Source organism: Tachysurus vachellii, chromosome 3 (genome assembly GCF_030014155.1).
Source record: "Tachysurus vachellii isolate PV-2020 chromosome 3, HZAU_Pvac_v1, whole genome shotgun sequence".
Taxonomy (NCBI): Eukaryota; Metazoa; Chordata; class Actinopteri; order Siluriformes; family Bagridae; genus Tachysurus; species Tachysurus vachellii.
The window spans coordinates 3,855,637-3,866,823 of record NC_083462.1 but is presented as its reverse complement, the minus strand read 5'-3'; the positions used below and the strand labels follow the sequence as shown (position 1 = coordinate 3,866,823).

At 36.6% G+C, this 11,187-nt stretch overlaps 1 protein-coding gene across 3 annotated transcripts in view; it reads left to right on the top strand.

Moving 5' to 3' along the window:
* Positions 1-11,187, top strand: part of LOC132842608 (uncharacterized) — a 164,910-nt gene that overhangs the window by 17,995 nt on the left and 135,728 nt on the right. For all 3 annotated transcript variants that reach the window (XM_060865371.1, XM_060865372.1, XM_060865369.1), the window contains 2 exons: positions 2,793-3,200; positions 5,261-5,689. In XM_060865371.1, coding sequence (XP_060721354.1) covers positions 2,793-3,200; positions 5,261-5,689 — 837 coding nt within the window. The remainder of the gene's footprint in view (positions 1-2,792; positions 3,201-5,260; positions 5,690-11,187) is intronic.

The window sequence follows — 11,187 nt, the reverse complement described above, 5'->3', positions numbered from 1 at the left end:
CAAACGCGGCGAATCCAACGTGTACGTGCAGCTCCGTGTAATCTGTATAAACGGAGGTTGTAATCGAGAAAGTACATAACATTATTTTATCATTAACACAGAAAAAACTTAGCCTTAGCATGTAGCTACTGATTATCATGTGTGCTGATAATGTATCATATCGCGGTAAAGTAAAAGTGTATTAAACATTAGTATACTTAAGGTACATTATCAAATGCGCTAACAGTAGCCCCACCACAGCCCCACCCACAGCCCCTGACACAAGCGGTTCTTAAGTCTAGACCAGCAACGTTTTGGTGCTACTTAAGAACCACTTTTCCTGGTTCAGAGCCGGTGCTTTGGCTGTCGAAAAAGAAAGAACTGGTTCTAAATTAGGCTCCGAACCTGCACTCAAACTGCCTCGGTGGAAAAGGGGCATTGTAGTTCTGCTTCACCACCAGACTTGAATTTTAGTACATCTTCAACCAACTATTAAAAAAAGCATGAACATGGTGATTCACAAATTTCTACAGACTGAGAAGGGAATTAAATTTGTTCCCCCAGAGATGAAATTCTTGTCATCATTTACTCACTCATGTGTTTCCAAACCCAAAATATTTTTGTTCATCTTCAGAACAGGAAGCTTTTTTTTAATGAAATCTTAGTTATTTATTTACATTATTGCACAACAAGAAGTGTTAAATTATATTATTGTAATACCAAAGCACTTGTATCTAAAGATGAGCAAATGTCTTAAAGGTGTAGAACAACATGAGTGAGTAATTAATTACATCATTTTTATTTTCTGGGTGAACTAACTTTAAAAAGACACAACATCCAGCTTTGTTCTAACTTATTTATCAGACTGTGAGACTGTATCCTCAGGTCTCTGTCTCTTGTTAGGGACTTTATCTAAGATTAAAGTAGATGCACTGGAACTACTGCTTGAGATGTGTAAGACAAGGAGACATGCAAAAGCCTTTAAATCAATGTAAATGCTGTCGGGTGACACGTCATACAGTGGTGTGAAAAAGTGTTGGCCCCCTTCCTGATTTTTTTGCACATTTGTCACACTTTAATGTTTCAGATCATCAAACAAATTTAAATATTAGTCATATTTCCAATTTTTATTATTAAGGGAAAACAAAATCCAAACCCACATGGCCCTGTGTGAAAAAGTGTTTGCCCCTAAACCTAATAACTGATTGGACATTAACAATAAAGTGTGACAAATGTGCAAAAAAAAAAAAAAAAAAAATCAGGAAGGGGGCCAACACTTTTTCACACCACTGTAGATCAATTCAGAATTTATATGATGACCTACAGATGAGCAATGATCACATCACAGACATGACAGTAAATTACATCGTCCTTTTATTATTTTTCTCCGATTACTTATTTACAAAATTTATTTCATTGTTGTTCAGTGTTAAATTATATTATTGTAATACCAAAGCACTTGTATCTAAAGATGAGCAAATGTCTTAAAGGTGTAGAACAACATGAGTGAATAATTAATTACATCATTTGTATTTTTTGGGTGAACTAACTTTAAAAAGACACAACATCCAGCTTTTTATATTTCTCAGGTCTGTTTTATTGCTCTGAGCTCCACAGCTGATTAAAGCCCTGTTTATAATTGCTGTCAGTTTAACATTGTAAACTAAATGTTCTGCTGGTTCATAACTTTAATAAATACATTTATAAATTCTTCCAAAAAAATGTGACTGAATAAATAAAGTATCTGATTTGGGGAAATAATGGAGTGAAACATGCTGAGCGCCGTAACAGAGTCTGAGGCATCATTTTAACCAGAAACAGAAGTCCAGAGTTTATTTCCTGGTGATGGTGCAGACTCTCCATGACAGAATGTGATCATGTGACCAGCGTGCTCTCTATAATTGAACTCTATGAGCTGTACAGATGAGGACCTCTGATGTTCAAACACTACAAATGTATTATATGTGTCATTAATAGAAAGCTGAGCTCTGTGATGTGATTTGTACATTTCAGTGATGAACATCGTCACATTTTAGACTCATGAAGCATCATTACACCCTGATGAGTAAATTCTGTGTCCTGATCTTCATATTACATGTAGATGTTGTAACTTTTACACTTAAAGTGGAAGTTCACCTTTTTATACATTTGAGTGATTGATTTCTAGTCACTCAGAGAGTTTTATATCATTACATGATGTTTTAATGTGTATATTTCATCCATTAAGGATCATTTTGTACAGTAAATTATAATAAGATAGATTTGTGAGTCTAAGTGCAGTAATTGTGTTTCCTCTATTCGATTCCTCAATTTATTTTTTAAACAGAAAACATAAAGCCCTAAAACCTCCAGTTGTTTGTGATGGTCAGCGTGATCCTGTTGTGTTCAGTCTGTTCTCTTCTTTAGGGGTCGTAGGTTCAGGTTCTGGAGGAAGACAAACCACTGTTTAATTTTAATTAATTTTAACAAATGATTTAATCAGCTGTTATAAAAACTTCCTGAGGTGTCTAGAAATCACCATACAAGAGTTTAGAAATGTGAAAAAAGGTGAACTGCCCCTTTAAGTGACTGATTATTTAAAAATCCTGTTTTTTAATATTTTACACTTAATAGAAGTACAGAATCAATTAAATGTACTTTATATACAGTATACAATTATTATTATTTTTTATTTATTAATAATTATAAAATATTAACAAAAACAAAAGTATGTAAAGTGGAAAAACTTTATTTCTTCTGTATTTTTCTCTCTGTATGTGTGAGAGTTCTCTCTGTGTTTACTGTAATAATGTGAATCTTTCACTTTTCTCCAGCTTTTACTTTACAGACGGAGAGAAAAAGAAGAAATGGAGAAAATTTCTACTGGATTTGTGTCTGCAAACAGCTCTACACCAACCACAAAACATCCAGGAGACAGTGAAGAAAGTGATGACAGATTATTATGAAGAACAGAGTGATTTCCTGCTGGATCTGTTCTCACATGTGAAGCAGTATGAGAGTAAAACACACAGGACTGTCCTTCCAGCATTGCTGACAGTTTACCAGTCACTTCCTGTTTGGTCCATAAATCTCTCAGAGAGAAAAGTCTCCGACCTCCTAGAAGTGTTGAAACTCCAAACACAGAAGATACCAGTGAAGCTGAGAGACTGTTCAGATGAAGAGAGTGAAGTGAGGAGTTTCCTTCAGTGTCTGCCCTACATCTCACACCTCAGCTTTAATGAGTAAGTTATTACAGATTTCTCAGACTTTCTTTAGTGTTTGTGCTCCACAGCTGATAAAAGAACTCTTTTATTTTTAAGGAAATATTTCTGCAAATAAATGTGACTCATCCTGAACTCAGTTTTAAATTCGATTTTTTTCAGTACTGAAATCTAAACAATCTTTTAATGTTTTTCTTACAAAAACATCCCAGACTTCCAGTGACATTTTAAATGTTTTAATTTTAGTGTAATTTAATTTTTGCACATTTGTTTTTCTGATTTAAATCTAAAAATCCTCCAGTCATCTGATCCAGGACACTTTACTGTAGTGCACTAAATATCAGAACTGAATACACTGAAGAACAGGAGACACTTTTTGTGTTATAAAGTTTATAGTAAAGTTTTAGTGAAAATGCCTCATTTATTTATAGAAGTCTGAGGAATCTGTCCTTCCTCTTCATCTACCTTATTTCCTGTTTGGTTTATTCAGTTCTGTAAAACCTACTTGATGAAGATAAAGTGGTTAACTGTGACTGAAAGATCATGTGATTGTCTGAGTGAGACTCGTGTAAGTGGAGAGATAAAGACATGTTCAGGGTGTGACTTCATCTCCAGACTCTCGACTCCTTCCTCTTTATTTATCCCTGCACTAGTGACATGGCCAGACATGTGCACGGGGTAACATGACTGTAGTCCAGGGCCGAGGGGGAATTGCTGGGACCTAAATTAATCAAAAGCTGTGTAACATATTTAATTTTCTGTCCCAGTGAGTGGAATATTTTTGAATAAATATTGTAGCTCCTCCAAATTCACTACTTTCTTTAAACAGGTGCTTTGATTTGCTCAGTGTTACATTGATCATATTTGACTTGTGTTTATTGGTTTAAGTTGTGAAAATGGGAGAGTTACAAACACACACAGGTTCAGTCATGTGGCCTTTTTATTCTTTATAGTTACAAACAAAAACATAAGATTTTATTAGATATAACTCCTTTTAATATTATCTAGCTAATTATCATGATGATTGAGATCCTGAGACAAACACAAATGCAGGTGAAACAGCTTTAATGAAACTAAATTACTAACAAATTGATGATCAGAAACACAGACACAGGTCAGATGATCAGTAAACAGAACAGACTGATCAAGGCAATAAGAAAGGGAACAAGGTCCAGAAACTAGCTGAAACCAGGAGAGCAGAAACAGTGACCAAAAGACTCGGTACAGGCAGGAACAAAGCAGAAACTGTGTGAATCCTTCAGGTGTGTGTGTGTGTGTGTTTGTGTGTGTGTGTGTGTGTGTGTTTGTGTGTGTGTGTGTGTGTGTGTCTGTGTGTGCGTGTCTGTGTGTGTGTGTGTGTGGGTGTGGGTGTGTGTGTGTGGGTGTGTGTGTGTGTGTGTGTGTGTGTGTATGAATCTCTATAAGATGTGTAGACCGAGTGCAGGAGTGTGTGTGTGTGTGCGTGTGCGTGTGCGTGTGCGTGTGCGTGTGTGTCTGTGTGGGTGTGGGTGTGGGTGTGTGTGTGTGTGTATGAATCTCTATAAGATGTGTAGACCGAGTGCAGGAGTGTGTGTGTGTGTGTGTGTGCGTGTGCGTGTGCGTGTGTGTGTGCGTGTATGAATCTCTATAAGACGTGTAGACCGAGTGCAGGAGTGTGTGTGTGTGTGTGCGTGTGCGTGTGCGTGTGTGCGTGTGTGTGTGTGTGTGTGTGTGTGTGTGTATGAATCTCTATAAGACGTGTAGACCGAGTGCAGGAGTGTGTGTGTGTGTGTGTGTATGAATCTCTATAAGACGTGTAGACCGAGTGCAGGTGTGACTGAGAACAGGTGTGTGATCAGAAGTCAGGTGACTGAATGAGGAAGTGAATGTACAGTGTAGGAAGTGGAGTCTGGTGCAGACATGACTGTAGGCTGTGGTGCATGTTGGGAAGTGGAGTTTGTGGATCTGTTATAACTGTCAATTATCATGATGTTGGATAAAAGCAATCATGATGATGGAAGATGAATCTTTGTTTCTCCAAAAATTATTAACAATATAAAGTGTTTGGGTTCATATTTCTAATGTTATTTATTTATTTTTAGTCTTTATTCCCAGAGGAAGAAACACACAGAGTTCCTGATGAATCTCTTCCATCACACTACAGAAAGTGACAGACACACAGGGGGAAAATCACTGGAGCTGTTAGCATCAGTGTGTAATCACACATCTTTTCCTTATGGAGAAAACTCTACAGTTTATAACAGTGATTTCCTGCTGGATCTGTTCTCACATGTGAAGCAGTATGAGAGTAAAACACACAGGACTGTCCTTCCAGTATTGCTGACAGTTTACCAGTCACTTCCTGTTTGGTCCATAAATCTCTCAGAGAGAAAAGTCTCCGTCCTCCTAGAAGTGCTGAAACTCCAAACACAGAAGATACCAGTGGAGCTGAGAGACTGTTCAGATGAAGAGAGTGAAGTGAGGAGTTTCCTTCAGTGTCTGCCCTACATCTCACACCTCAGGTTTAATGAGTAAGTTATTACAGATTTCTCAGACTTTCTTTAGTGTTTGTGCTCCACAGCTGATAAAAGAACTCTTTTATTTTTAAGGAAATATTTCTGCAAATAAATGTGACTCATCCTGAACTCAGTTTTAAATTCGATTTTTTCAGGAGTGAAATCTAAACGATCTTTTCATGTTTTTCTTACAAAAACATCCCAGACTTCCAGTGACATTTTAAATGTTTTAATTTTAGTGTAATATAATTTTTGCACATTTGTTTTTCTGATTTAAATCTAAAAATCCTCCAGTCATCTGATCCAGGACACTTTACTGTAGTGCACTAAATATCAGAACTGAATACACTGAAGAACAGGAGACACTTTTTGTGTTATAAAGTTTATAGTAAAGTTTTAGTGAAAATGCCTCATTTATTTATAGAAGTCTGAGGAATCTGTCCTTCCTCTTCATCTACCTTATTTCCTGTTTGGTTTATTCAGTTCTGTAAAACCTACTTGATGAAGATAAAGTGGTTAACTGTGACTGAAAGATCATGTGATTGTCTGAGTGAGACTCGTGTAAGTGGAGAGATAAAGACATGTTCAGGGTGTGACTTCATCTCCAGACTCTTTATTCATCCCTGCACTAGTGACATGGCCAGACATGTGCACGGGGTAACCCGATTTTTTTTATTATTATTCCTTCATCACATTTAGGCCAAAATCACAAAGAATCAAATGTCAAACTTTTAGAAAAAGCTTGTGACAGCATTGCAAGTAGGACAAGTAAAGCAAACAATGACTTACATAGTCTTTCTTGGAACAGGGATCTCTGAGGGAAGGGAACAGCATCACTATGCCATGAGTATACTGTTCTCTGATTGCTTTATGAGGAAGTTACCTAAGATATCAAATTGGTTCATTTACACAAATCTTCATTTGCAAATGTATTAATCACGTGAGCCGGGCACGGTGGCTTAGTGGTTAGCACGTTCGCCTCACACCTCCAGGGACGGGGGTTCGATTCCCGCCTCCACCTTGTGTGTGTGGAGTTTGCATGTTCTCCCCGTGCCTCGGGGGTTTCCTCCGGGTACTCCGGTTTCCTCCCCCGGTCCAAAGACATGCATGGTAGGTTGATTGGTATCTCTGGAAAATTGTCCATAGTGTGTGATTGCGTGAGTGAATGAGAGTGTGTGTGTGCCCTGTGATGGGTTGGCACTCCGTCCAGGGTGTATCCTGCCTTGATGCCCGATGACGCCTGAGATAGGCACAGGCTCCCCGTGACCCGAGGTAGTTCGGATAAGCGGTAGAAAATGAATGAATGAATGAATCATGTGAGCCACCAATATGTTAATCATTTGTCTTCTGGTCACATCCGTAAGCGTTGCTGTATCTTGATACTCTTGTGCATCTTTTCCACCAAAAAGAACCGGGTGCTGGTTCAGAGCTAGCACTGGTGCTGGTTCAAAGTTGGTTTCACTGGTGAACCTTCTAAGAACCAGTTTGCCTTTCCACCGGTTAGAGAGCATCACAGAGCCGCGTCTGACGTCACTGTATACGTGTCACGTGTCCCAGCAACTTTAGCGCAGCAGCGACAAACACAAACACAAAAATGGCGGATGTTGCTTTACTGTTAATGCTCATGACTTTGTGAACCTACGTTAACACCCAAACGCGGCGAATCCAACGTGTACGTGCAGCTCCATGTAATCTGTATAAACGGAGGTTGTAATCGAGAAAGTACATAACATTATTTTATCATTAACACAGAAAAAACTTAGCCTTAGCATGTAGCTACTGATTATCATGTGTGCTGATAATGTATCATATCGCGGTAAAGTAAAAGTGTATTAAACATTAGTATACTTAAGGTACATTATCAAATGCGCTAACAGTAGCCCCACCACAGCCCCACCCACAGCCCCTGACACAAGCGGTTCTTAAGTCTAGACCAGCAACGTTTTGGTGCTACTTAAGAACCACTTTTCCTGGTTCAGAGCCGGTGCTTTGGCTGTCGAAAAAGAAAGAACTGGTTCTAAATTAGGCTCCGAACCTGCACTCAAACTGCCTCGGTGGAAAAGGGGCATTGTAGTTCTGCTTCACCACCAGACTTGAATTTTAGTACATCTTCAACCAACTATTAAAAAAAGCATGAACATGGTGATTCACAAATTTCTACAGACTGAGAAGGGAATTAAATTTGTTCCCCCAGAGATGAAATTCTTGTCATCATTTACTCACTCATGTGTTTCCAAACCCAAAATATTTTTGTTCATCTTCAGAACAGGAAGCTTTTTTTTAATGAAATCTTAGTTATTTATTTACATTATTGCACAACAAGAAGTGTTAAATTATATTATTGTAATACCAAAGCACTTGTATCTAAAGATGAGCAAATGTCTTAAAGGTGTAGAACAACATGAGTGAGTAATTAATTACATCATTTGTATTTTCTGGGTGAACTAACTTTAAAAAGACACAACATCCAGCTTTGTTCTAACTTATTTATCAGACTGTGAGACTGTATCCTCAGGTCTCTGTCTCTTGTTAGGGACTTTATCTAAGATTAAAGTAGATGCACTGGAACTACTGCTTGAGATGTGTAAGACAAGGAGACATGCAAAAGCCTTTAAATCAATGTAAATGCTGTCGGGTGACACGTCATACAGTGGTGTGAAAAAGTGTTGGCCCCCTTCCTGATTTTTTTGCACATTTGTCACACTTTAATGTTTCAGATCATCAAACAAATTTAAATATTAGTCATATTTCCAATTTTTATTATTAAGGGAAAACAAAGCCCAAACCCACATGGCCCTGTGTGAAAAAGTGTTTGCCCCTAAACCTAATAACTGATTGGACATTAACAATAAAGTGTGACAAATGTGCAAAAAAAAAAAAAAAATCAGGAAGGGGGCCAACACTTTTTCACACCACTGTAGATCAATTCAGAATTTATATGATGACCTACAGATGAGCAATGATCACATCACAGACATGACAGTAAATTACATCGTCCTTTTATTATTTTTCTCCGATTACTTATTTACAAAATTTATTTCATTGTTGTTCAGTGTTAAATTATATTATTGTAATACCAAAGCACTTGTATCTAAAGATGAGCAAATGTCTTAAAGGTGTAGAACAACATGAGTGAATAATTAATTACATCATTTGTATTTTTTGGGTGAACTAACTTTAAAAAGACACAACATCCAGCTTTTTATATTTCTCAGCTCTGTTTTATTGCTCTGAGCTCCACAGCTGATTAAAGCCCTGTTTATAATTGCTGTCAGTTTAATATTGTAAACTAAATGTTCTGCTGGTTCATAACTTTAATAAATACATTTATAAATTCTTCCAAAAAATGTGACTGAATAAATAAAGTCTCTGATTTGGGGAAATAATGGAGTGAAACATGCTGAGCTCCGTAACAGAGTCTGAGGCATCATTTTAACCAGAAACAGAAGTCCAGAGTTTATTTCCTGGTGATGGTGCAGACTCTCCATGACAGAATGTGATCATGTGACCAGCGTGCTCTCTATAATTGAACTCTATGAGCTGTACAGATGAGGACTTCTGATGTTCAAACACTACAAATGTATTATATGTGTCATTAATAGAAAGCTGAGCTCTGTGATGTGTTTTGTACATTTCAGTGATGAACATCGTCACATTTTAGACTCATGAAGCATCATTACACCCTGATGAGTAAATTCTGTGTCCTGATCTTCATATTACATGTAGATGTTGTAACTTTTACACTTAAAGTGGAAGTTCACCTTTTTACACATTTGAGCGATTGATTTCTAGTCACTCAGAGAGTTTTATATCATTACATGATGTTTCAATATGTATATTTCATCCATTAAGGATCATTTTGTACAGTAAATTATAATAAGATAGATTTGTGAGTCTAAGTGCAGTAATTGTGTTTCCTCTATTCGATTCCTCAATTTATTTTTTAAACAGAAAACATAAACCACTAAAACCTCCAGTTGTTTGTGATGGTCAGCGTGATCCTGTTGTGTTCAGTCTGTTCTCTTCTTTAGGGGTCGTAGGTTCAGGTTCTGGAGGAAGACAAACCACTGTTTAATTTTAATTAATTTTAACAAATGATTTAATCAGCTGTTATTAAAACTTCCTGAGGTGTCTAGAAATCACCATACAAGAGTTTAGAAAGTGTCAAATGTGGGAAAAAAATGTGATCTGCCCCTTTAAGTGACTCTGATTATTTACAAATCCTGTTGTTTAATATTTTACACTTAATAGAAGTACAGAATCAATTAAATGTACTTTATATACACTGTACAATTTATTATTATTTTTTATTTATTAATAATTATAAAATATTAACAAAAACAAAAGTAAGTAAAGTGGAAAAACTTTATTTCTTCTGTATTTTTCTCTCTGTATGTGTGAGAGTTCTCTCTGTGTTTACTGTAATAATGTGAATCTTTCACTTTTCTCCAGGTCTCACTTTACAGACGAAGAGAAAAAGAAGAAATGGACAAAATTTCTACTGGATTTGTGTCTGCAACCAGCTCTACAACAACCACAAAACATCCAGGAGACAGTGAAGAAAGTGATGCCAGGTTATTATGAAGAACAGAGTGATTTCCTGCTGGATCTGTTCTCACATGTGAAGCAGTATGAGAGTAAAACACACAGGACTGTCCTTCCAGTATTGCTGACAGTTTACCAGTCACTTCCTGTTTGGTCCATAAATCTCTCAGAGAGAAAAGTCTCCGTCCTTCTAGAAGTGTTGAAACTCCAAACACAGAAGATACCAGTGAAGCTGAGATACTGTTCAGATGAAGAGAGTGAAGTGAGGAGTTTCCTTCAGTGTCTGCCCTACATCTCACACCTCAGCTTTAAACAGTAAGTTATTACAGATTTCTCAGACTTTCTTTAGTGTTTGTGCTCCACAGCTGATAAAAGAACTCTTTTATTTTTAAGGAAATATATAATAAGGAACTCAATTTTAAATTAGATTTTTTCAGTAATGAAATCTAAACGATCTTTTCATGTTTTTCTTACAAAAACATCCCAGACTTCCAGTGACATTTTAAATTATTTAATTTTAGTGTAATTTAATTTTTGCACATTTGTTTTTCTGATTTAAATCTAAAAATCCTCCAGTCATCTGATCCAGGACACTTTACTGTAGTGCACTAAATATCAGAACTGAATACACTGAAGAACAGGAGACACTTTTTGTGTTATAAAGTTTATAGTAAAGTTTTAGTGAAAATGCCTCATTTATTTATAGAAGTCTGAGGAATCTGTCCTTCCTCTTCATCTACCTTATTTCCTGTTTGGTTATTACAGCTCCTTTAAATTCACTACTTTCTTTAAACAGGTGCTTTGATTTGCTCAGTGTTACATTGATCATATTTGACTTGTGTTTATTGGTTTAAGTTGTGAAAATGGGAGAGTTACAAACACACACAGGTTCAGTCATGTGGCCTTTTTATTCTTTATAGTTACAAACAAAAACATAAGATTTTATTAGATATAACTCCTTTTAATAT